General features: G+C 36.4%; 1 protein-coding gene across 1 annotated transcript in view; it reads right to left on the reverse strand.

Annotated features, from left to right (window-relative positions):
- The window catches only part of TRPC6 (transient receptor potential cation channel subfamily C member 6), a 129,507-nt gene that overhangs the window by 12,044 nt on the left and 95,942 nt on the right, over positions 1–21,521 (reverse strand). The window contains exons 5-10 of the mRNA XM_020286666.2: positions 16,890–17,106; positions 9,945–10,178; positions 7,313–7,577; positions 5,893–6,088; positions 4,933–5,136; positions 3,226–3,300 (exon numbers count right to left, since the gene is read on the reverse strand). Of these exons, the coding sequence (XP_020142255.2) occupies positions 3,226–3,300; positions 4,933–5,136; positions 5,893–6,088; positions 7,313–7,577; positions 9,945–10,178; positions 16,890–17,106 (1,191 nt within the window). The remainder of the gene's footprint in view (positions 1–3,225; positions 3,301–4,932; positions 5,137–5,892; positions 6,089–7,312; positions 7,578–9,944; positions 10,179–16,889; positions 17,107–21,521) is intronic.

A 21,521-nucleotide genomic window follows, 5' to 3' on the forward strand; every position in this document is an offset into this window, starting at 1 on the left:
TCACAATATTTAAAATACATAGATGCAATTAGATTTGTAAGATGGAATATATCATTTATAAATGTTTATACCTTATTAAACTATTATGAATTATATATTACTTGATACGCATGTCATAAGTGATTGGGACAAAGCAATATGTCACCAGGGATAGTTTGATCCATTTCTGAATATCCAATTACTAGGGAAGCCTTTGTAAAAAAATCATTACATCATTTCACTTGATTCTTACTTTTCTTATGTGATATGTGAAGATAATCTAACTTATAAATGACAGATTTTATTAAAATGACCTATCCAAATTATAAAATCCTTTGAGTTAGATACTCTTTGGAGGCAAACTATTCATAATCTTTCAGTTTCTCTTTCCCCTTCATCTTCCTGTCCATCCCTCTGTCTTTCTGTCCACTCACGTATTCTTTCCACAGACACTTGTTGTATCAACAATATGGAAGTATTAAAGATCAGGGTTGAACTAAGACAGGGTCCTGCAGAAATCTACACCTTCATCAGTTAGTTTGCCTCTTCTTGGTCTGGGGGATTAACTGGTTAACATACCATGACTAATTGGGATTTCACCAAGGAAGAAGAAAGGGAGGAACAAACTAACACATAAATAGCAACATATACTTCCTACCACCTGCCTTGCCAGGTTATTTTATTTCATTTACTTTCAGGACCCTTTGAGGCTGTAGTAAATACAAGTAAAGAAACTCAGGCCTGAGAAGGCCAGGAAATTTGTCCCAGTCCATAGCTGGAAAGTGGTGGGGAAATGAGATGATGATGATGTGTGTGTGTGTTGCTGCCAAACATACTCTAAAAATGCTAATTTTGTTGCCATTTTGCAATTAATGTATGCTGACTTCAAACTTATTCTGAGATTACTATTCCCTATTACTGTTACTATTTCTACCACTCACTACTTAATTTTCTTTTAATTACTTTTTTTCAGATACAACCATTTACAATTTTTAACTGGACTCCTTTCATTTTCCGTTGGCTTTCTTTCTCTAGGACTTTCAGGTCTAATTTCTCTGTCCCTACTGAGACAATTGGTATCATTACCAAATTGTATGGATATATTTACTCTTGCTGCACCCTAACAATAGCAATAAAAATTAAAAATAGCTAGTACATACCTACTATGTGCCAGACCCTGTTATAAGAACCTTGCATGTATTAACTGATTTAATATTAAAAACAATCTTGGGATGTTAGCATAATTCCTGCCGACATTCCACAAATGAGTAAACAGCCTTAGTGAGACAGAATTCCAAGTAGAACACACACTGACATGCATTATAATGATAGAAATTGCTTATAAAATATTTGAACTTAATTCTCTGTGTTTCTTCAGTATTCTATTCATGACAACCACCACCATGAGACTGGGCTGACAGGCTTTTTCTGTAAAGAACTAAATAATAAATATTTTAGGCTTTGTGGGCCACATACAGTCTCTGTCACTTATTCTTTCTTTTTTTTCACAGCTCTTCAGAAATGTAAAAAACAAACAAAAATGAAAAAAACTCTTTAACTCTCAGTCCAAACCAAAACAGGCTAAAAACAAAATGTGGCTGAGGGCTGTGGCCTGTCGACCCTATACGAGCCTCCTAACCACCAAACTATCCATTCTAGAGTGAAATTGACTTCATAGCTCTGTTGTATGAGTTATTTCCCATTTCATAACTTTCCCTTTCTGAACCATTTTTAAATGCAATCTAGATTCACCTGGTAGCCCACAAGCAAGCCAAATAAATCTTGTGTGAATAGCAAGATTCTGCCAATTTGCGATGGCCTAATCTGTTGAGTGTCTTGGAAGACCAGAGATGATTTCCATTTTTGCCTTCTATGTACCCTCAGCCCATACTGCCATATTTCTGTGGTTGGGCCCCAGACCGTGGCAGGCCTCAGAATCCGTACACAGGTCTACGCCCACACGCCACCTCCCACTGCAGCCCTTCCTGCCTGTGATGTTGTTCTTTGGAATTTCTTCCCATTGAACCTCCTAATCTTACTAGAGCTATGAGTTAGGGTTTCTCTTATCCTGAAGCTCTCTTTTGTGTTCTGATTCGAAATGGGGAAGGTTGACACAGTTGAGGCAGGGATGGTTAGAACAAAAGCTAGGAGGCTGGATATCAGGCCTTAAGAGGATTCCTATGTTGTTGGAGGTGATAACAAACCCACCTTAAAACAAAACAAAGTGGCCTCTCTCCCTGGCATTTGTGTTCCACGAGGTGGCTGTGTGGCTCAGCTCTGGCCAGTAAGATACGGTAACAGAAATTTTGGGGAGGTGCTTCCAAAGGTGGCAGCAGATTCAACTAGAAAGCCCCACGTTTCCTTTGCCCTTACTCTTTCTGCATGCCTGAAAAGTGGGTGTAATGGCTACAGGTGAAGCTGTCACCTTACATCTGACTATGACAAAAAAATCCAGGAGAATCACAGAAACTTACCCCTGACAACACTCCCATACTGCCTAATTCTGGAGAGTTAAGTAAAAGGGTAGGGGGGAGGGGTGGGGAAAAACAAGTGTCTTGTGTAAACCACCATAATCTGCATTTTAGCTTACTACGTGCAATTGAATGCAAGTCCTATGTGATACATTACCCTTTTCCTAAGTCACCCTTTTATCATTTCCCTTTAGCAACGAGCATTTATTGCCCCCCTACTATGTGCATGCTGCAAGAAAGGAAGCAAATGTCCTCATCATTAAGTATTTTGCTACTCCTAATTAAGGAGCTGATGCATCTCTAGGGCACATTGTTCATTATTAATTGTGTCGACCACAATAGCCATTAAAGTCCTACAGTGCCTTTTTCTACTGCTTCACGATTACTGACAAATGAGGAGGCACTGCTGGCCATGCACGCTCTCCATCTGAGCTGCAGGGAGCTAAGTTAATCATATCCTCCATCAGGTTCCTGACAGATTCCTCTCTTATTTTAATTTTCACTTCTTCACATTACTGGTTTCATATTTCATCACCATAAGTACCCATAAGTATGTGCTTAATGTCTTAAATACACATGCAATTCTTTCTGCTAATCCAGACATAGGCTTACTTTCACCTCCCAGTAACCAATTCTTTGAGAATTATTAAAATAGTTAAATTCTTTAATGTGTCTCTTATCTACTTTTTGAAATTGCTTCTGAACTTTTGTCCCTTTCTCTTAAAAGATAAGCCTGATCATATGCACAACTTTATAGTGTCAAATGTTACCTTACCTGTTTTTTGTCAAGTGTTAATTTTGAAAGGTCTTCATGACTTCCTAAAATTCCAAATTTCTTTTCTTCATTTCTCTTTTAAAGATAGATAGTAAGATGAGTACAGTTGCATAGCCAATTTCACTCTTTAGTTCATATTTCAAAAACCATCTGGTCTAATTCCCCAACAAGTTTTAATGAGAGAAATACAATCTTATTGAGATGGTCCCTTTGGCAAGTGCTTGGACATTTCCTTTGGACACTGAATTCTCTCAGGTGCAGTTCTAATCAGACTTGTAAACTACACACTTAACTATATTAAGTAAAGTAAGGGAAATGTTTGCTACTCCGCCGAATTCTACATGTTATACATCCAGAAGAATGCCGTAGATGGCAAATTTTTCCAAAATTCCTACACAAAATAACCATAATAATAAGTACATGTAAAGAGGGCTTTAGAATTCTCAAAGCATATTTACATATTTATTTGATTTGATCTTCACAATATAGATATAATTTTTATTCTCATATTACAATTGAGGAAACTAGAACTCAGAGAGTTTGTTACTTACTCAAAAATCCCAAGCATTAAAAAGGCAAACCGAGCATGATTAGAGCGTTTCCCTTTTATTCAATGATAGAATCTTAATATTGCAAGGAAACTTTATAATCATTTGGACCAGTTGTCCACCCAGTATAAGAAGGAAGATCTTCAATGAATTCCTAATGTCAACCATCCGGCATTTATCGACTACCTACAATGACGGGAATCTCGCTATTTCCAAAAGCAGCCCACTGCTCTGTTGGGTAGATCTTATTGCTGCAAATTTGTTCTTACATTGAACTAAAATTTAACTAGTTGAAACTTTTGCCATTACCTCTCTTTTTATTTTTGAAGGAACAAAAAAGCAAGTGTATTCTCTAAACAAAGGTGGGAACTCTAAAGATATTTCTTATTCCCCTTTAATCTTTTTTTTTCCCAGAAGAAACAGCCAGCTCCTTCAATTCCCCTTTATATGACACTATATCCATGCATGTCCCCATCCTGGTCCTGGATGCACCTAGTGTCTCGATGCTCCTCTGGGGAGAGTGTTCTGCACACAGCAGAGATGGTTGCACAGGGTAAGCCCCAATTCCCACCTCTAGTTATATACAACACATTCTCTAAACACACCTGAACATACTGTGACCATCCTGCCTCCTCATCCAAGCACTATATCTCTTTTATGGTCGCTTGAGGTTGCCTTGCCTTGTGGGATTATTGTTTTCAATTAGTGTCCTTAGAGATTTCTTTCTTGAACTACTTACTGCTGAGCCTGGTCTCCCATATTGCATGTGAGCAACTAATTTCTGAATTTTTCAATGGATACCTTACTTAAGAGTCTGTCAAGTTCTCCTGAGTCATAATCAGTTGCCGATGCTTTTCCTAGCGCTATAAATTGAAGGTGAATTGGGGGACAGGTAGCCACGACAGCAAAAATGGGGCCCAGAATAGTTCCTTCTTTCAGTACTCACTCCAGATAATATATTAATTTAGTTATCTTTCATGAATTTTTTAAATATTCTTTTAAGCAGTCACAAGCCAAAGGACTAGGCTGTGTTAAGTGACTGCATTTGGGAGTGGATGAACATGTCATCCTGAACTGATTCTTTTCAAAGGGATGTGGCACAGTGGTTACAATGGTACAGCACTTAAGGATACAATTATAAATTATCAAGCTAAATTACCTTGTTCATTTCTGGATCCTCTTGGAAACCCTTTTTATGACCCTGGAACAGCTCAGAAATCCATTTTTTAAGCTTCAGTAATAGATAAAACAGGGACTTTGGACTTGGCACCAAGTTGAAAGGAACAGGAAGTGTTCTCCCCTCCTCAAAGTAGGAAAACCAAAGTTTGGCCCTTGCAAATTTCCACTCCACATCAGCATCATCCTACACAAACACACATGACAGTCCATCAAGGAAATGCATAAACTGAATTACTGGGATTCTTTTAACATTGTGTGGCTAGATGGAAGAACAATGCCTACAAACACTCTTAGACCTCAAAGACTACTCCAAGTTTTTTGTTTTGTTTTTTTAATGTTACCATTATAATCACAATCTCTTTCCTAAATATACCTACAATTTTATCAGGCTTATAGAACTATAGATTTCAAAGCTCATACATGTTTATAAATATACTGAAAGATATAAATGTATTTTCCTACATTCTGAAGAACACTATGAAAAATTATTATTTTATTCTGCAGTAGACCACTCATTAATTTGGGACATCGACCAAGATTTCTGGAATAAAAATTTACATTGTCACTCCCAACTTGAAAAAGGGTGAATTTTAAACATCACTGAAAAAGGACTTGGAGAATAGTAATATTCATAAACAATAATTTTTGAATAAAATATAAATACATGCTGATAGAGTATTTCTAAGGTTTTTATTAAAATCAATAACAAATCAAATCAGACATCTCTACTCCTTAGGCCTTACTGCCCTGCCATGCCTTATCAATGTTGCGTTTGGAGGCAAAGAGTTAAAATTTTCTAGATTACTGATCAAACAACTATATAAAATGGGGAAAGAACAAAGGAGGAACAGTAGTCCATACTTTCAACCTCATTGCTGCGTTGATCCTTGGAATAGTGAAAATATGTAGGTACAAACTAAAAAGTGAATAGAGATTATACCTCAATTTCCTGGAATGAACTGTTGATCATTGCAATTAACATATTTAGTAAAACGATGACCATAGTAACATTATAGACTCCATAAAGAACATAACCAATGTTTTCGATGAATTTATGATTATAGTTGATGACCACTGATTTCACTTCAGAAAGTCCAAATATAGCCCAGAACAGTGTCTTAAAACTCTCCTCCACTCTGAGGAAAAATATAAGAAAGAAAAGAAGTAAGAAAATGATATATAAATAACAATAGTATCATAATAAGAGTGAGTTGATTTAGTGTCTTTGCAAATACTAGGTATTCACAAGAAAATTTCTTATTTCGCTGAAACTCATTTTTCTCTTCCGTAAATCAGGTACAACAGGATTTGTTGCAAGGATGAGGTAATATTATGCATATGAAGCACATAGTCATAGCTCAATATTTGGTACAGTATAAGCATGCAATAGATGCTAATAACATAACTTTATAATCATAGATATTAACATTAAAATACTCCATAGCTTTGGCAATGTAAGAGTTAAATGTATTACTTAAAAATAATACAATTTATTAGTCCCTTTAAGTTTCCTGCTGATCTATCCTTCTACTCATCCAATAAATAGATAATAATAATATATGTCTTAATGACAAAAATGGCAATATAAACAGACAATTTGTAACTCAAACCACTGATGTATCTTAGGTAAGACTCTCAATGCTTTAGGCATGCTATTGACCAAAGCTAAGCCCATCTACTTAACCCAGGTGGTTTGCATTTTAGAAGAATATGGTAAACAGTAGGTTATGCTTCAGTTGATGCTTCTCATGGTAACACTGAAAACCTAATATTCGAGTAATCTGTTCCAAACATACTTTATAAAAAACATATGTGGTCATGGCGAACATAAGTCGAAACTCTTGTCACTATTGATAAGTCAGATCTTCTCAATGGTAACATGGGAGAAACTGAATTAAGAAAGCAGATGTTTTTATAGTCAGTTCCCAAGGAGTCCCCAGTAACCATAAGACCACGGGGAACAGAGCAACAGATGTGTGAGTCAGTAAACAAGGGGTCACATCCTTGCTTTTCCAAATGCTAGCAGCCATGAAATAGTTAGCAAATTATTTAGCTATTGTGAATTTCAGTTTCCTCTTTTTATAAAATTGAGATAATGAAAGGATGCATGTGAACTATTTACCATAATACCTGGCTCTGAAAATGTTAGTTATTATTATTATTATTATTTAATATTAGGAAGGGTCTTATGTCTCAGAGTTTTTCCAACTCATTTTAAAATCCTCTCGTGTTGTGAAAGAAGAATTAGAGATGAAGTCTTTACCAAAATATTATTTATCCCATGGACTTATATAAACATTGTTAAAATAACATTTATGCAATTTGCAATAACCATCACCAGAACATCTGAGATAACATACGTTGTGAAAGCTTCATTCTGTTTTGCGCCGATGTAGTAGGAGTAGAGGTTGAACATTCCAATCATAAAGGCTACAAACACCATGATGAATATGACCATAAACTTGAAGATATCTTTTACTGTTCTTCCAAGAGATATCTGCAGAGGTCCAAAGCTTTCATTTGCTGGTAAAATATAAGCTATTCTGGAGAAACTTAAAACTACAGCAATTGCATAAAGACCTTCAGATATAATTTGAGGATCGGAGGGGTCCCACTTTATCCTGGCTAGGAAAAAGCAAAGACAAGAGTTATGGTGAGTTTATTTATGCTGTTTATTGAGGTAACTTTTTTTCTGAGAGAGAAAAATAATTAGCAATCCATTTCCCAAATGGAAGTCTCTGATCTTAAAGGGCTTCTTAAGTGTCAACTATATTTGAGCTTCTGAATTGATTAAGAAGATGACCCCCTGGTTTGCTAGCAAGTTTCTCTAAAGGTATAGCATAATAGTTAAGAGCTTAGACTATAGAATCAATATCTGTAAAAATTCATATATATATATATATATAATTCACATATATATGATATCTCAACTGAGATAACTTGTGCAAAATACTCCTCTTAGTTTTGTTTCCCTATTTTTAAAAATGAGATAATGCAACTCCTACCTCTCTCATCTGTTATGAGAATTCAGTAAGTAAACATATGTTCAGTGTTTAGAAAGTGCCTGGTACTTAATAAATGGTAGCACTTATTATTTAATCTTAAGCTATAATTACAATATAATATAATTTGGGGCTTACAGAAAACTTGAAGTTATTTAAACTTATCAGAAATAATTTTTATTGGTCACTCAAACAAGTCTATTTTTACCATAAAATGCAGCAATTATTCACTTATAATTTTTATGCATTATTACATCAAGTCATCAAAAACCCAATTAAGAAACCATTATGAATAAAAATGGAAAACAGTGTGCTAGAAAGAGGAAAAATATGTTCATAAATTTTTATTTGCTTATTTGTTGAGAAGCGGAATTCGGAAAGGATAACAAACTAATAAAAGCAGTTTCATTTTTTATAAGTGCTTTGAATATAAGTATCATCGATAAATAGATAGCTTTCACTTTTAAAAGTTGTGTCTATTTTTAAACAATCTTTAAACATTGAAATAAATACTAAAAGTAATAATAAAAAGGTACTCTTGTGTGATATAAATGATAAACCCACAGAGGTGCCAAGTGAATGTTAACTGATTTCTTAACAGAGGGTTTGCAATAAGTATTCAAAGGGAATATATTATCCCCAATCCATGTTTCTACAAGGAGGAATTTTCCTCAAGCAAATAACTGGATCTATTTTCCTCCCTTGTCACTTCCTTCTGGGGAAGTGGAATGACTAAATCTGATTGCTGAATTGGAATGAAGAACTTGGCATCCTTGGCTCAGCGTTACCTGCTTTCTCTTGAGAATTCTCCTCTGGTCCTCCATGGAGGAGTCTCACCTGATCAGATACTTGCTGCTGACCCCCTTGTGGGGAGAACTGCCCTGATGCACTGATGTCCAGAAATTGGAGGATATGTTTGCCTCTTTCTGGGATATTACTGAGCCTACTGGCTAATAGACTGAGACCTTCGTCATCCACCCTGAATCTTATCAGTTTCAGAGGTGATGATCTGACCTCCATATTAACCTCTTGTTTTATTTCTCAACTAGTTCAGAGCCTGGTTGGGAAACAGTGCTGTTATTTAAAGAGGAGATCTCAACAATTCCTTTGCTTTCAAATAGTTTATATTTTAAATGGACATGGTACTCAAATGTAAACTCTTTATCGTATCTATTTATGGGATATAATGTGGTGTTTTGATATATGTATACATTGTGTAATGATTAAATTAAATCAAGCTAATTAACATATTCATCACCTTACATACTTATCATTTTTTTATGGTAAGAACATTTAAAATCTACCCTTTTAGCAATTTCCAAGTATACAGTACATTATTGTTAGCTATAGTCACCATGTCATACAACCAACTCCAGAACTTACTCTTCCTGTATAACTGAAACTTTTTATCTTTCACCAAGATCTCCCCATTTTGCCTCCACCCCATCCCTTGGCAACTACCATTACTTTCTAATTCTATGAGTTTGGCTTTTTTAAGATTCCACATATAAGTGAAATCATGCAGTATCTGTCTTACTTTGCCTGACTTATTTCACTTAAGATAATGTCTTCCAGGTTCATTCATGTTTTCACAAAATGACAGGATTCTCTTTTTTTTAAAGGCTGAATAGTATCCATTGCATATATGTACTACTCAAATGTGAACTATTTGTAATAGAAAAAAGGAAAAAAAACATAAATCCTAGACATAAAGAAGACATTCTCAGTGAAGTTTGGTAGTTAGCCAATTGATCAAAGATATAAAGGAGATGATTTCTTGTGACCAAGAAAGGCTTCCAGCCCATACAAAAATCAAAGGAAGAAGCAGAAAGCATGCTTCTTCAGATAGGTGCCCATTCTTTAGATACAGATGTTGGAAACTAACCAAAAATTTTACGAAAATTGGGAAGTAATTAAACTACTGACATCTATTATACAAGAAAATTCTGTATATTTATTAATTTATATTGACTGTGTACTGTAAACTCACCCAAATTGTAGTATTTCACATTGTCTCCCAGTGTAACTTTTGTCAAGTCCTTCAAAGTATCATTGGCATCAATGATGCTCTGGGCTTTGGAAGCATGCCAAAATGCCATGAATCTTGCAATGAATGATGCTGCGAAGATCGCTAACATACCAAAATCAAGCATGTTCCACAACTCAAACAAGTATTCCTTGGGCCCTTGAGTCCAAATTTCTTTACATTCAACCCATATCATGCCTGCATCAGAAAGGGGTTAAATTATCAATTCGATTTCATTCCAGCCTTAGTTCTTTAATAAAACAAAATAAATTTTAAAGGTCTCAGCCTGACATTTAAAATTTAGCCCCAACTTTCCTGGCCAGCCACAATTCCCACATCCCCACAAATCACATAGTCTAGCAATATTGATACATTACCCAAAAGCAATTTGACAAAGTTTATTGATGACCTTAAGATAACAAATACCTTGTTTGATCAATTAATTCCACACATAAAAAATATATTTAAACAATGTTTATTGTAGGATACTTTATAATGACCAAAACACACAAACATACCCACATCAACACCCTGAAATAGAAATAATCATGGGACTGGGACAGATGGAATATTATGCAGCCATGTACTATGCTATTGTATTAATTACCACGGGGTAGTGTCCAGGAGAATGTGCCTCATTGATGTCCAAATACAGGAATGTGATTGACCATGGGCCTCAGCCACTGCCTTCTGAAAATCATTGCCACTTTTGTCCAAGTCCATGCTTCCCCTGAATTCCTTCCAGCCAATGACTGAGGGTACCCCTTCTTGGGAGACAGAACTCCTCTAATGGCTGACTGGCTCAAGGATTTTGTGGCAGCCTCGCTAAACTTTCCTGTATGGAGATCTAGGATGCTTCTACCCAACCCTCCTTCTCTCTCTCTCTCTCTCTCTCTCTCTCTCTCTCTCTCTCTCTGTCCCTTGGGGTTTGACTTGCATCCCCGTCTGATGGCCATTGTGACCTTCCTCAGCTCTCTCCACATTTTCTCTCACAAGAAATTTTCCTTGATAAAATTTCCATTACCCTTAATAAAACTGTTGTATGTTTAATCTTTGTGTCTACTTCTTGAAGGACCTGGACTAACACACGTTGGAAAATCTTTACATCATAATGTTAAGTAAAACAGTTAAAAATGTTTTTTAATCTATGACTTCATGTTTAAAACCAGCATAGCAAAAGACTAGAAGAAGTTACAGGAACATTTTAAGAGTAGTCATCTCTTTCTGGTGAAATTATTAATAATACTGCCTATATTTTCAAACTTTTAGTGTGGTATTTGGGAGCACTGGTTTTGAAATCAGACCACCATGAATTTGAGAATTTGTTCCTCCACTTATTAGCTGTGAAGTCTCTGGTAAGGTACTTAAACTTTCTAAAACTCGATTTGTAAAATGGGATGATAGTAGTTCATAGCTACTTCACAGTATTATCATGAGACAAAATAGTGTGCATGTAAAAAACACAACACAGTGCCTAGTACTTGGAAAAAATTATGACTAACATTTATTGAGCATTTACTATTTTCAATTTTCCATAGTTGGCACATTTTCTTTTTTAATTTGAAGAATATCACTTTATTTAAAAGGAGTGACTTTACCCCCATTGTCTTTATGACACCCCTCTCTGACATCCTGCCTCTTCCTAGAGCCACCTGGAGAAACAGAATCCAAACTCCAACAATCGATCAAAACATACCTCCATCAAGAAGTCTTTCATAGCCCCTAGTTGAAATTAATCTTCTCTTATTCTCGGCAACCACCTGCCCCAAATTCTCACATTTGTCCTAAATGCCAGTCACAGAAGCTGCTATGTGAATGGCTGCACAGTCCTGTATGGGTTAGGAAAATGCCACAGTCTCTGTTCTCCAAGAGCACATCACGTGCTTGTTCTCAAAATCAGCAATCAGTCCAGCACAAAGGACATGGTTTAAAGAGCAGACAACTTGATTACTTATTTTGAGTTATTTCAAGTTAAGAGGGCACTAGGATGGAATTCATATATACCCTAATGGATCAAATCTACAACTGGAAATACTGTATGCGCACCTGCCCACACACACGCACTAAAACTATGAGTAGGAATGAAAAAAATCCAAATGCAGCTTTCTTTTTGCAGTTCCTGGGTTCCTGCCAGCCTCAATAGGAGGCAAGGACAATTCGGAGTAACAAGCATAGGGACCAAAGGGACATCTGAACTCATATAGCCTAGCTGTTTTCAAAGTTTCCCCTCTGCTTTTTCCATCTACTTCTCCTCCATCTTCTTTCCTCTCTCTTTAAGTAGAATTCTTGGTACAAATGATGTCTTACTGAAGCTTAAAAACTAAAACAAATACAATGAACTGTTCTGCCAGAAGGAAGAGTTCCTGTCTTATTTTCCCAAGGACCCCTGGGCTCTGCCAAGCACAGTATGAAATCTTCCTTCTAGTTCAAGCTCTCTCCCAAGTCCTGCAATGTAGACCCACTGGTTCTATTTTTGCCTTCTAGAGCAGTAGCAAATGAGTCAGCTCCCTCCGCCTTTAAATTTCTTAAAAAAAAAAAAAAGAAAGGAAAACCAAAAAAACACATGTGTGCTTATTAAATCTATCCTTCTCTAGCAGAGGCAGGTTTACCATGAAGCTAATGAGCTCAAACTTCAAGACGTCTTACTTGTCCAGGCTCCTGCTAGGTCCTTGCTTTATCTTCTTTTTCTACAAATGGAGCCCTCCAAATAAACAAGCCTCAGGATCCACAATGCTTGGATCCACTCCTCTCCTCACCCTCTAGGGCAGGAGTCCTCAAACTACGGCCCGAGGGCCACATGTGGGTGTTTTTGCCCATTTGTTTTTTTACTTCAAAATAAGATATGTGCAGTGTGCATAGGAATTTGTTCATAGTTGTTTTTAAACTATAGTCCGGCCCTCCAACGGTCTGAGGAACTGTGAACTGGCCCCCTGTTTGAAATGTTTGAGGACCCCTGCCTATGGTAATCTAGATTCCAGTCCCCTTAAGAGCTGTTCCATGGAGAAGCCACTCACTCTTTTGGCTGCTGTGCTTGGAATGCTCCCTGTTTGCCAACTGGCTGCAGGTGGCCCTCAGAGCCACGCACAATCCTGCGGACATGGTCTGGCCAGTGGGGTAAGCACAGCCTTGACTGCAGTCCTCTCTTTCTGTTGAAGAGTCATCCCAGGGCTGCGTTTGCTTCCCCCGCAGCTCACACTGGCCAGTAAGTTACAAGAGATCCTGAGGATCTTTCCACCTGAGTGTCTTCAAGCATGTCCCTTCCCTGTGTCCCTGCTACACATCCTCTCATTGGTTTGAGCTCACCATTGTGTCTCGTCAAGATGTCCTGGAACATCAGTTCTGTCATTTAGCCTTTCAAATTTTTGTCAACTAAAAAATTAGATAAATTTGCTTTCTGTGACCAATAATGTCAGTTTTCTACCTCAAGCCAACATAACACACTCAGCATCTCACCTAAGTAAGGCCACTTCTTATTAATATGTCCAGAAGGTCCAACAACGTTCTTTCAAGAATAACTTTAAAAAATAAATGCCAGTATTGGAAACCGAACTAGGAATCTAATATATTCTATAAAAGCATCAGCTGTCTGTTCCGAGTTGTTTGGTATTTTCCCCTTATTTTATTTTATTTTTTTTAATTTATAAAGAAAAGAGGTTTTACTTGGCTCATGGCTTTGCAGGCCGTACTAGAAGCATGGCACCAGAATCTGCTTCTGGTGAGGCGCTCATAGTAGAAGGCAAGGGGGAGCTGGAATGTGCAGAGATCACATGGCAAGAAAGGAAGGAAGAGAGAGAAGGGAGAGGTGCCAGCCTCTTTTTACAACTAGCTTTTGCAGGAACTAAGAATGAGAACTCACTCATCACTATCCCACAGGAAGGGCCTTAATCTGTTCATAAAGGTCTCACCCCCATGACCCAAACACCTCCAATTAGACCTCAGCACCAACACCGGAGATCAAATTTCAACATGGGGTATGGAAAGAACAAATATCAAAACCATAGTGTAGCCCCTCCCTCAAAGCCTCCCTTTCTCTCTTTTTTTTAAATTTCAGAATATTATGGGGGTACAAACATTTTGGTTACATATAATACCTTTGCTGCACCCAAACCAGGGCTGCAAGTATGCCCTTCCCCCATACAGTGTGCTCTGCATCCATTGGTTGTGAGTCTACCCCTCCAGCAACCTGACCAGCACCCAGTGAATATTACTACCACATGAGCACCTTAGTGTTAGTTAGTACCCATTTGATGGCAAGTACTATTATTTTCTCTTTAAATAATTACTGTAAGGTAATCTCTGATGCCAAATACAAAGGTTAGTAGAATAACAGTTCCAAAAAAATGCTTTTATTTACAAAGTTAAAAGCTGATTTAATAGTCTTGGTGTAGGTTTCTAATAAGTAAAAAGGGGAAAAAAATATAAAGTTTATAAATAAAATTAGACTAGTATAAGGAGTTAATTATGATAAAGAACAAAATGAACATTCTTTGTATGTAATCTCCTTATATAAAATGTAATTTTTCAAAGTTTCATTTTACACTAACAGAGTCATATCTTAACTAATATGCCTTTAGCAAGAAATATCACACCTATATGATGGTAACATATGAAAACTTTAATAATAATTATAATTACCTGAAATTTATTGAAATAGTTCCTATGTGTAAGCACTGTATTATGTACTTTTTGTATACTAACACATTAAAAAAAAAAACTATAGCAGAGAAGATTTTAGTCTAATAAGATAAAGGCAATGCCCAAATGATTGTTTATTCTTATTTTAAATCTGATATTAGAGCTAAAATGTCATTTATTTGTTATAGTCTCCTCAATTCGATTAGAAAAGAAATAGAATAAAATCAAAGTCCTCTTCCTTATCCAAGAGTTTTCATTAGTTGGTGATACAATTCACGTTTTAAGCCACTGTCCATATTTTTCCTTGAAACATGTCCAGGAAATGAAATGATTCAGAAGTTTTGAATAACTCAAATGCTGTTGAATTACCTCACATGCATTCAGAATGATCACAAGGTATTTTGCAAAATGCTTCCTAACATTTCAATAGATCATCCCACCAGGCTCCAGTCTAAAGAAGCCAAGAAGACAAGCCCTGCCCTAAAAGTGATAAAAAACTGACTGTAGATGCTTCTACAGGTGACTGGGTAGGGTGGAGGTATAGGGGGAGAGGATGGAATTAAACTTATGGCCTATTAAGGTTTTATACGAAAATCCTTGAGCCCTCTTCTGTTGTTGATACCTTGTTGTTTTCATCCTAGGTAATTTCATGCATAGTCAGGGCCTTAAGTAGCGTCTGGGAACTGGGGATTGCTAGAACTTTATCCATTGCCCAGACTTCTCCGAGGGGCTGTATTAATACTTTCTATTACTTAGTGGACATTTCCATCTGGAAATCCCATGGACAGTTCAAAGTCTACCATAACCCAAACTTAATGATCAGCTTCTCATCCCCCCAGTCCCAAGCATGCTCTTCCTTCTATATTCTCCCTCTTAGAGAATTGCATCATCACCTAGTAGTCCACGGCAGAATCCACAGCTCTCCCTTTTGATGTGCAATAATCACCAAGTTCTTTGCAGTGTATCTTTTAAGTAGCTCTCAACTCCTTTCCCCACATCCCTGAGTTCTAGCCCTCATCCTCCTCACAGGGATCACTCCAGTTGCATCTCAGTGTCTGGACTCACCTCTTCCTTCAAGCCACCGTCTAGTCTATCACAACCACTGTGACCGTTCTACAGTGTACTCCGATCATATCACCAGCTGCTGAAAATCATCCCCTGGACATTTAAGCACCCTTATCTCCCATCACCCACATCCACACATGCACCTGGGCTCCAGCTCTGCCTAATTCAAGTGCTCCATATGTTGTCATAGTTTCATACCTCTGCATCTGTTTCCATGCCTTGTAATGTTCTTATGCCCCCAGCACAGTCCAGTTAACATTCCCTTATTCTCAAAGTCTCAAATTTGAGTGTACTGCCCAGGGAGGGCTTCTCTGCCCCTTCCACATCCCACCTTACTCAGATTTCTATGCCCAATCTCTGTGTGTTCATAAGATCCTAATACTTCCTCAATTAGAGCACTTGTCACATTGGGTTTTAATTATCAATTTACTTATTGACCTGCTCCCCAGACTTAATTTCCTTGAACACAAAGACTACATCTCATTCACCATAGTATCCTCATTATCTAACAAAGGCGCTTAATAGCTATTTGATTTATTTATTCATAAACATCCAATTGAAATACCTTTCTCATTTGTATTATATTTAATGGTAAGACACATGTATGATTGATTCTAAAGATAAACAGTGCAGTAACTAAGATCAAATTCTTTCTCTTTCACTTAAAACCTGGGAGATTTAAAGCAAGTTACTTAAGCCTCACATAAATCCTATAAGAAAATGTAACTGTATGTTACATATTGGGAAAATAAGGCACAGAGGGATTCCATGAATTGATATATGTAAAGTGCTTTGAATAATTCTTGGTACACAATAAATATTAAATAAATGAGAGCAGCTACTAGCTTCGGCTCCTATTAAATCTCAACATGAAGTCATGTGGTTTTTTTAAAGCTTGAAGTTGTATAGCTCTTCCAAAATGTGAATGGCAGATTTTTATTACCAGTAGGGTTTGATTGATACTCTCCTGTTGGTTTTCTTCCTGGATTTTTCTTGGAAATGCAAAAAAGCACATGGTGTGTGAGAAGACTATGGCACTGACAATGCACCCAAGGCAACTGTGCTTTAAGAACACAAAGCACACATTTGGTGTGCGGTGCATTATATCACGCTGCATACATTTGTATAACTGATGTGTAAAAGAATCAGTGTCATTCAGTCCAACTGCTAAGGCTGCAAAAAGAAATGATGACAGAAATTAGTCTTTACCTATTACCCAGGATATAATGAGCATCTCCATCCATGAGAAGCAGGATGTTTTCATCCTGAACAGCTGTTTTGCATTATCTGTGCTGGTTTCATTAGGAAGGAGTTTGGTGCCTTCAAATCTGTCAGCTGCATTCATGACGAGCAGTCCCAGAAAAATGGTGAAGGAGGCTGCGTGTGCTACAAACTTCATAAATGGTCCGCGCATTATCTTCCCCATCTGCCACAACACACACCAAAAGAAAATATTAACTTGGTGTCGTACATTTTGCAAAAACACACAGAAGCATAAACATCTGCATATTTTCATGTTATTCTGAGATAATTACGAATGCTTATGTAATTAGTGATGATAGAATAATAATTTTTCATGCTGTTCTAAAATTTCAGCCACACTCTTCACCAACATGTACTGATGTTCTTGATTAATACACTTACTTTTCTATTAAAGGATTTTTTAAGTTCTTAAAATATTGTATAATATTGGTGACAAAATCCAGAGCATAATATCAACACCATTCATAGAAAGCAAACTAATTTTGCCTGAAGCATTGAGGAAGCAGCAATGAAAATATAAAACTGAGTCTACTTTGCAAGCAGGTATGGCTCCTTGGTTGTTGTCCTCAAGTATATTTCATCGGCATGCATGCAATTCAGACATCAGCTGATGTTGCCATCTTGGGGATGTTGTAAATGCAGGAAAAGTCATGAGTACCATGAAAAACTCCTAACTAAAGACAGGACAGCAGGGTAGTCCCCACAGTGTATTGGAACAATGTCCTGGAAGGACACTGGGTTTAAAGTCCAGCATTTTAGGTTCAGATTCCAGTTTCATTCCCTCATTAGCTGAGTGACAATGAGTACATTTCCTAAATTATGTGAAAACGAGATTCTTCATAGGAAATATGGGGACAATAAAAGCCATTGTGCCTCTTATAAGATTCATTTCTGCCAGAAATGCAGAGATCTTAGCCTAGGCAGGGAGAGGATCTAGGATGTGTCTCATGGGCTCTGTCCTCTGAAATGGTGAACAAAACTCAAAATGTGTGTGCAGTGTTTTTAATTTTTTTTCCTTAGGAGAGGGCCTATATCTTTCAACACCTTTTCAAATGAGTTTATTATTACAGAAAAAATTTATAAATTAAAAAAAATAAAATACATCCAACACTGAGTTTGTATTTGTATATGCTAAGTACTGTTTTAAGTGCTTTGCACTGTTAACTCATGTAATCATTACAATGATCTAAAGGAGTAGATGCTACTAAAATGCTCATTTTGCATGAAGAAACTGAGGAAATGAGGTCAAGAAATTTGTTGAAGGTCACACAGCTCATAGTGGTAGAGCTACAATGTGAACACAACATTCTTGTTCTAGAGTTTATTCTTCTATTTGGTTTACAAAACAATCTCATTCTTTCTTACCAAAGTGCATACATACGTAAATTATTAGAGAAAGCAAGTATCTTTTAGGACTTGGAAAAGCTAAATGCTATAATGGAAGGAACACAATCAATATTCTGTGTTCCTACAAGCTTTATGTGTCCGTATGTTTTTCAAAATCATAAAAGTTAGAGCAGGAATGGATCATGTAGTTCAGACTCCTCTCTCTTGATTTTAGGCCAGGCAGGAGTGTGTGTGTGTGTGTGTGTGTGTGTGTGTGTGTGTGTGTGTGTATCCTGGGTGTATATATAGGTATCCATGTTCTCAGATATCCACAGTGGATTGCTTGCAAAACCTTAAACGGATACCAAAATCTGAGGATGTTCAAGTCCCTGATATAAAATGCAGGAGTATTTACATACAACCTATGCATATCCTCTCGTACATGTTAAATCATCTCTAGATTACTTATACTATCTAATACAAAATAAATGCTATTTAAATAGTTCTTATACTATATATTTTTAATTGACATATAATTGTACATATTTATGGGGATACATAGTGATGTTTTGATACATATAATGTATAGAGATCACATCAGGGTAATTAGCATATCCATCATCTCAAACATGTATTATTACATTCAACTTCTTGTTTAGAGAATAATGGCAAGAATAAAAAAATCTTTTTCTGTTCAGTACAGACAAAACTATTTTTTTCAAATATTTCCAATCTGTGGTTGGTCAAATTCAGAGATGCAGAGCATAGATATGGAGAACCAACTCTCTCTATAGATAGATAGATAGATAGATAGATAGATAGATAGATAGATAGATATAGATCTTAAATATATATATTTAAGTCAATAGATCCAGCTAGTATTGCAGAGACAATGCAAAGTTACTTTGTAAAAATTTGCTGTAAAAAAGCAACACTTTCATAAGATTACTTATTAAATTGATTCAAAGAATATTTTTAAATACTTTTTTAAAAATCTAACTCACAAATAATCAAATGAGTACAAACTTAAATGATAAACAATGTAGGTTTTATTTTCTTTTGCCTATTTCTTTAGCTGTTTTTCATTTTAAATATGAACAGTCAATAAATGAACATCAATCAATGTGAGTTTAATTTATTTTTCTATGGTATGCCATATATACAATTTTAATTCTGTAATGGTTTATATATGATTTATTTTAATCATAGGTTAAAGCAAATGAAAATTTATTACAAGATTTCATATTTTCCTCTTGGGAAAAGTTATTATAAATCTTACAAAGCAGAATGGTACTGGCATAAAAACAGACACATAGACCAGTGGAACAGAATAGAGAACCCAGAAATGATCTATATATTTACAGTCAATTCATTTTTGACAAAGGTGCCAAGAACATAAATTGAGGAAAGGATAGTCTCTTCAATAAATGGTGCTGGGAAAACTGGATGTCCATATGCAGAATAATTAAACTAGACCCCTATCTTGTGCTATATATAAAAATATAATAAAGACTTTAATCTAAGACCTGAAATTATGAAAATACTAGGGCAAAACATTGGGGAAACACTCCAGGACATTAGAGCAAAGATTTCTTGAGTTAAACCAATTTTTTAAAATTCTCAATTTATTTGACTGCTTTGAGAAAACTTGGATTGGGGACAATGACTATTAGAAGTAAAATCCATGGAAAATGCATAACTTGCCTTGTTCCAGAAAGATTAAGATGCAGCCTTCAAGGACATCAAAATTACAAAAGAGCATGTATTAAAACAGAACCTAATTATTTAATTACAGAAAGAAAAAATGAGGTTAGGGACTAAAATAGGGTTCAAAATAAAGCTATCCATATTGCATGGGGCACCAGTCTGATAAATCTGGAATCTTGGTTTAGCTGTCCTGAACAGCTCAAGGCAATGTTCAGTTATCAAGGCCGGGCATCTGATCTGTGTGCTTCACGCCTGACCCAGCTTGTTTTCCTTCTCCACTGGCCTGCTGGCTCTTACAAAGTATTACTCCTTCTTTATATTATTCCAAAGGGAGGAGAGAGAAGAGAATCAAACCAGGTACTTTTGCTGATTAATAAAAATTTAGGATGTTTTTGGTGTTTTTTTTAAAGGAAGCAAACAAACATATGAAAAGAAAACAAAATGTTGGCTGGAAATTAAAGCACCATGTTTGAATCCTCATATTGTTTGTTTTTATTTTTGTTCATTTGTTTGATGTTTTAGACAGGGTCTCACTCAGTTGCCCAGGTTGGAGTGCAGTAGTGCAATCATAGCTCACTGTAACCTTGAAGTCATGGCCTCAAGTGATCATCCCGCCTCAGCCTCCTGAGTAGCTGGGACTACTACAGTCACTAACAAGCATATCTGGCTAATTATAAAAAATTTTTTATAGAGACAAGATCTATGTTGCCCAGCTTGTCTCAAACCCCTGGCCTCAAGGGATCCTCCCACCTCAGCCTCCCCAAAGTTCTGGAATTATAGGCATGAGCCACTGAGTTTGACATCTTTTTTATTATAAATATTGAGAGTTGTATTTCTTTTTAAATTAAAAGGAATTTTGGCATCTCTCAGTGGACTTTAGGGATTGAAGTGAGTTATCCATGTTAGTAAAATTTGCCACCTATATAATCTGGGATATAAACAAATTTCTAAAAACACTCTAAAGGAGGAAACAATTGACTAAATTGGACAATTAATGTACCTGGCAAATTATTGAGCGTAAGCATTGAATGGAATACTTGCCTTTAAATGTTATATAACATATTCTTTTTCAGGTATTTATCGATGACCAAATACCTAGCTACACAACTCCACATAATGATTTGAAACACTGTATGATCTATTTTTATTGGAATAAGCATAAAACAATTGATATTTGGGTTACAGTAGGAGAAAGAGAACCAAGAAAGAACAAAGAAAGCTCCAGGCTGGGCACAGTGGCTCACCTGTAATCCTAGCACTCTGGTAGGCAGAGGCAGGAGGATTGCTGGAGGTCAGGAGTCCAAGACCAGCTTGAGCAAGAGCAAGACCCTACTCTACAACAAATAGAAAAAATTAGCCAGGTGTGAGACACACACCTGTAGTCCTGGCTACTCAGGAGACTGAAGCAGGAAAATCACTTGAGCCCAGGAGTTTGAGGTTACAGTGAGCTATGATGATGCCACTGCACTCTAGCCAGGGTGACAGAATGAGACCCTGTCTCAAAACAAAACAACTCCTGAAAGGGGAAGAGAGAAAACTTGAAAT

Source organism: Microcebus murinus, chromosome 4 (genome assembly GCF_040939455.1).
Source record: "Microcebus murinus isolate Inina chromosome 4, M.murinus_Inina_mat1.0, whole genome shotgun sequence".
In the NCBI taxonomy this organism is placed as follows: Eukaryota; Metazoa; Chordata; class Mammalia; order Primates; family Cheirogaleidae; genus Microcebus; species Microcebus murinus.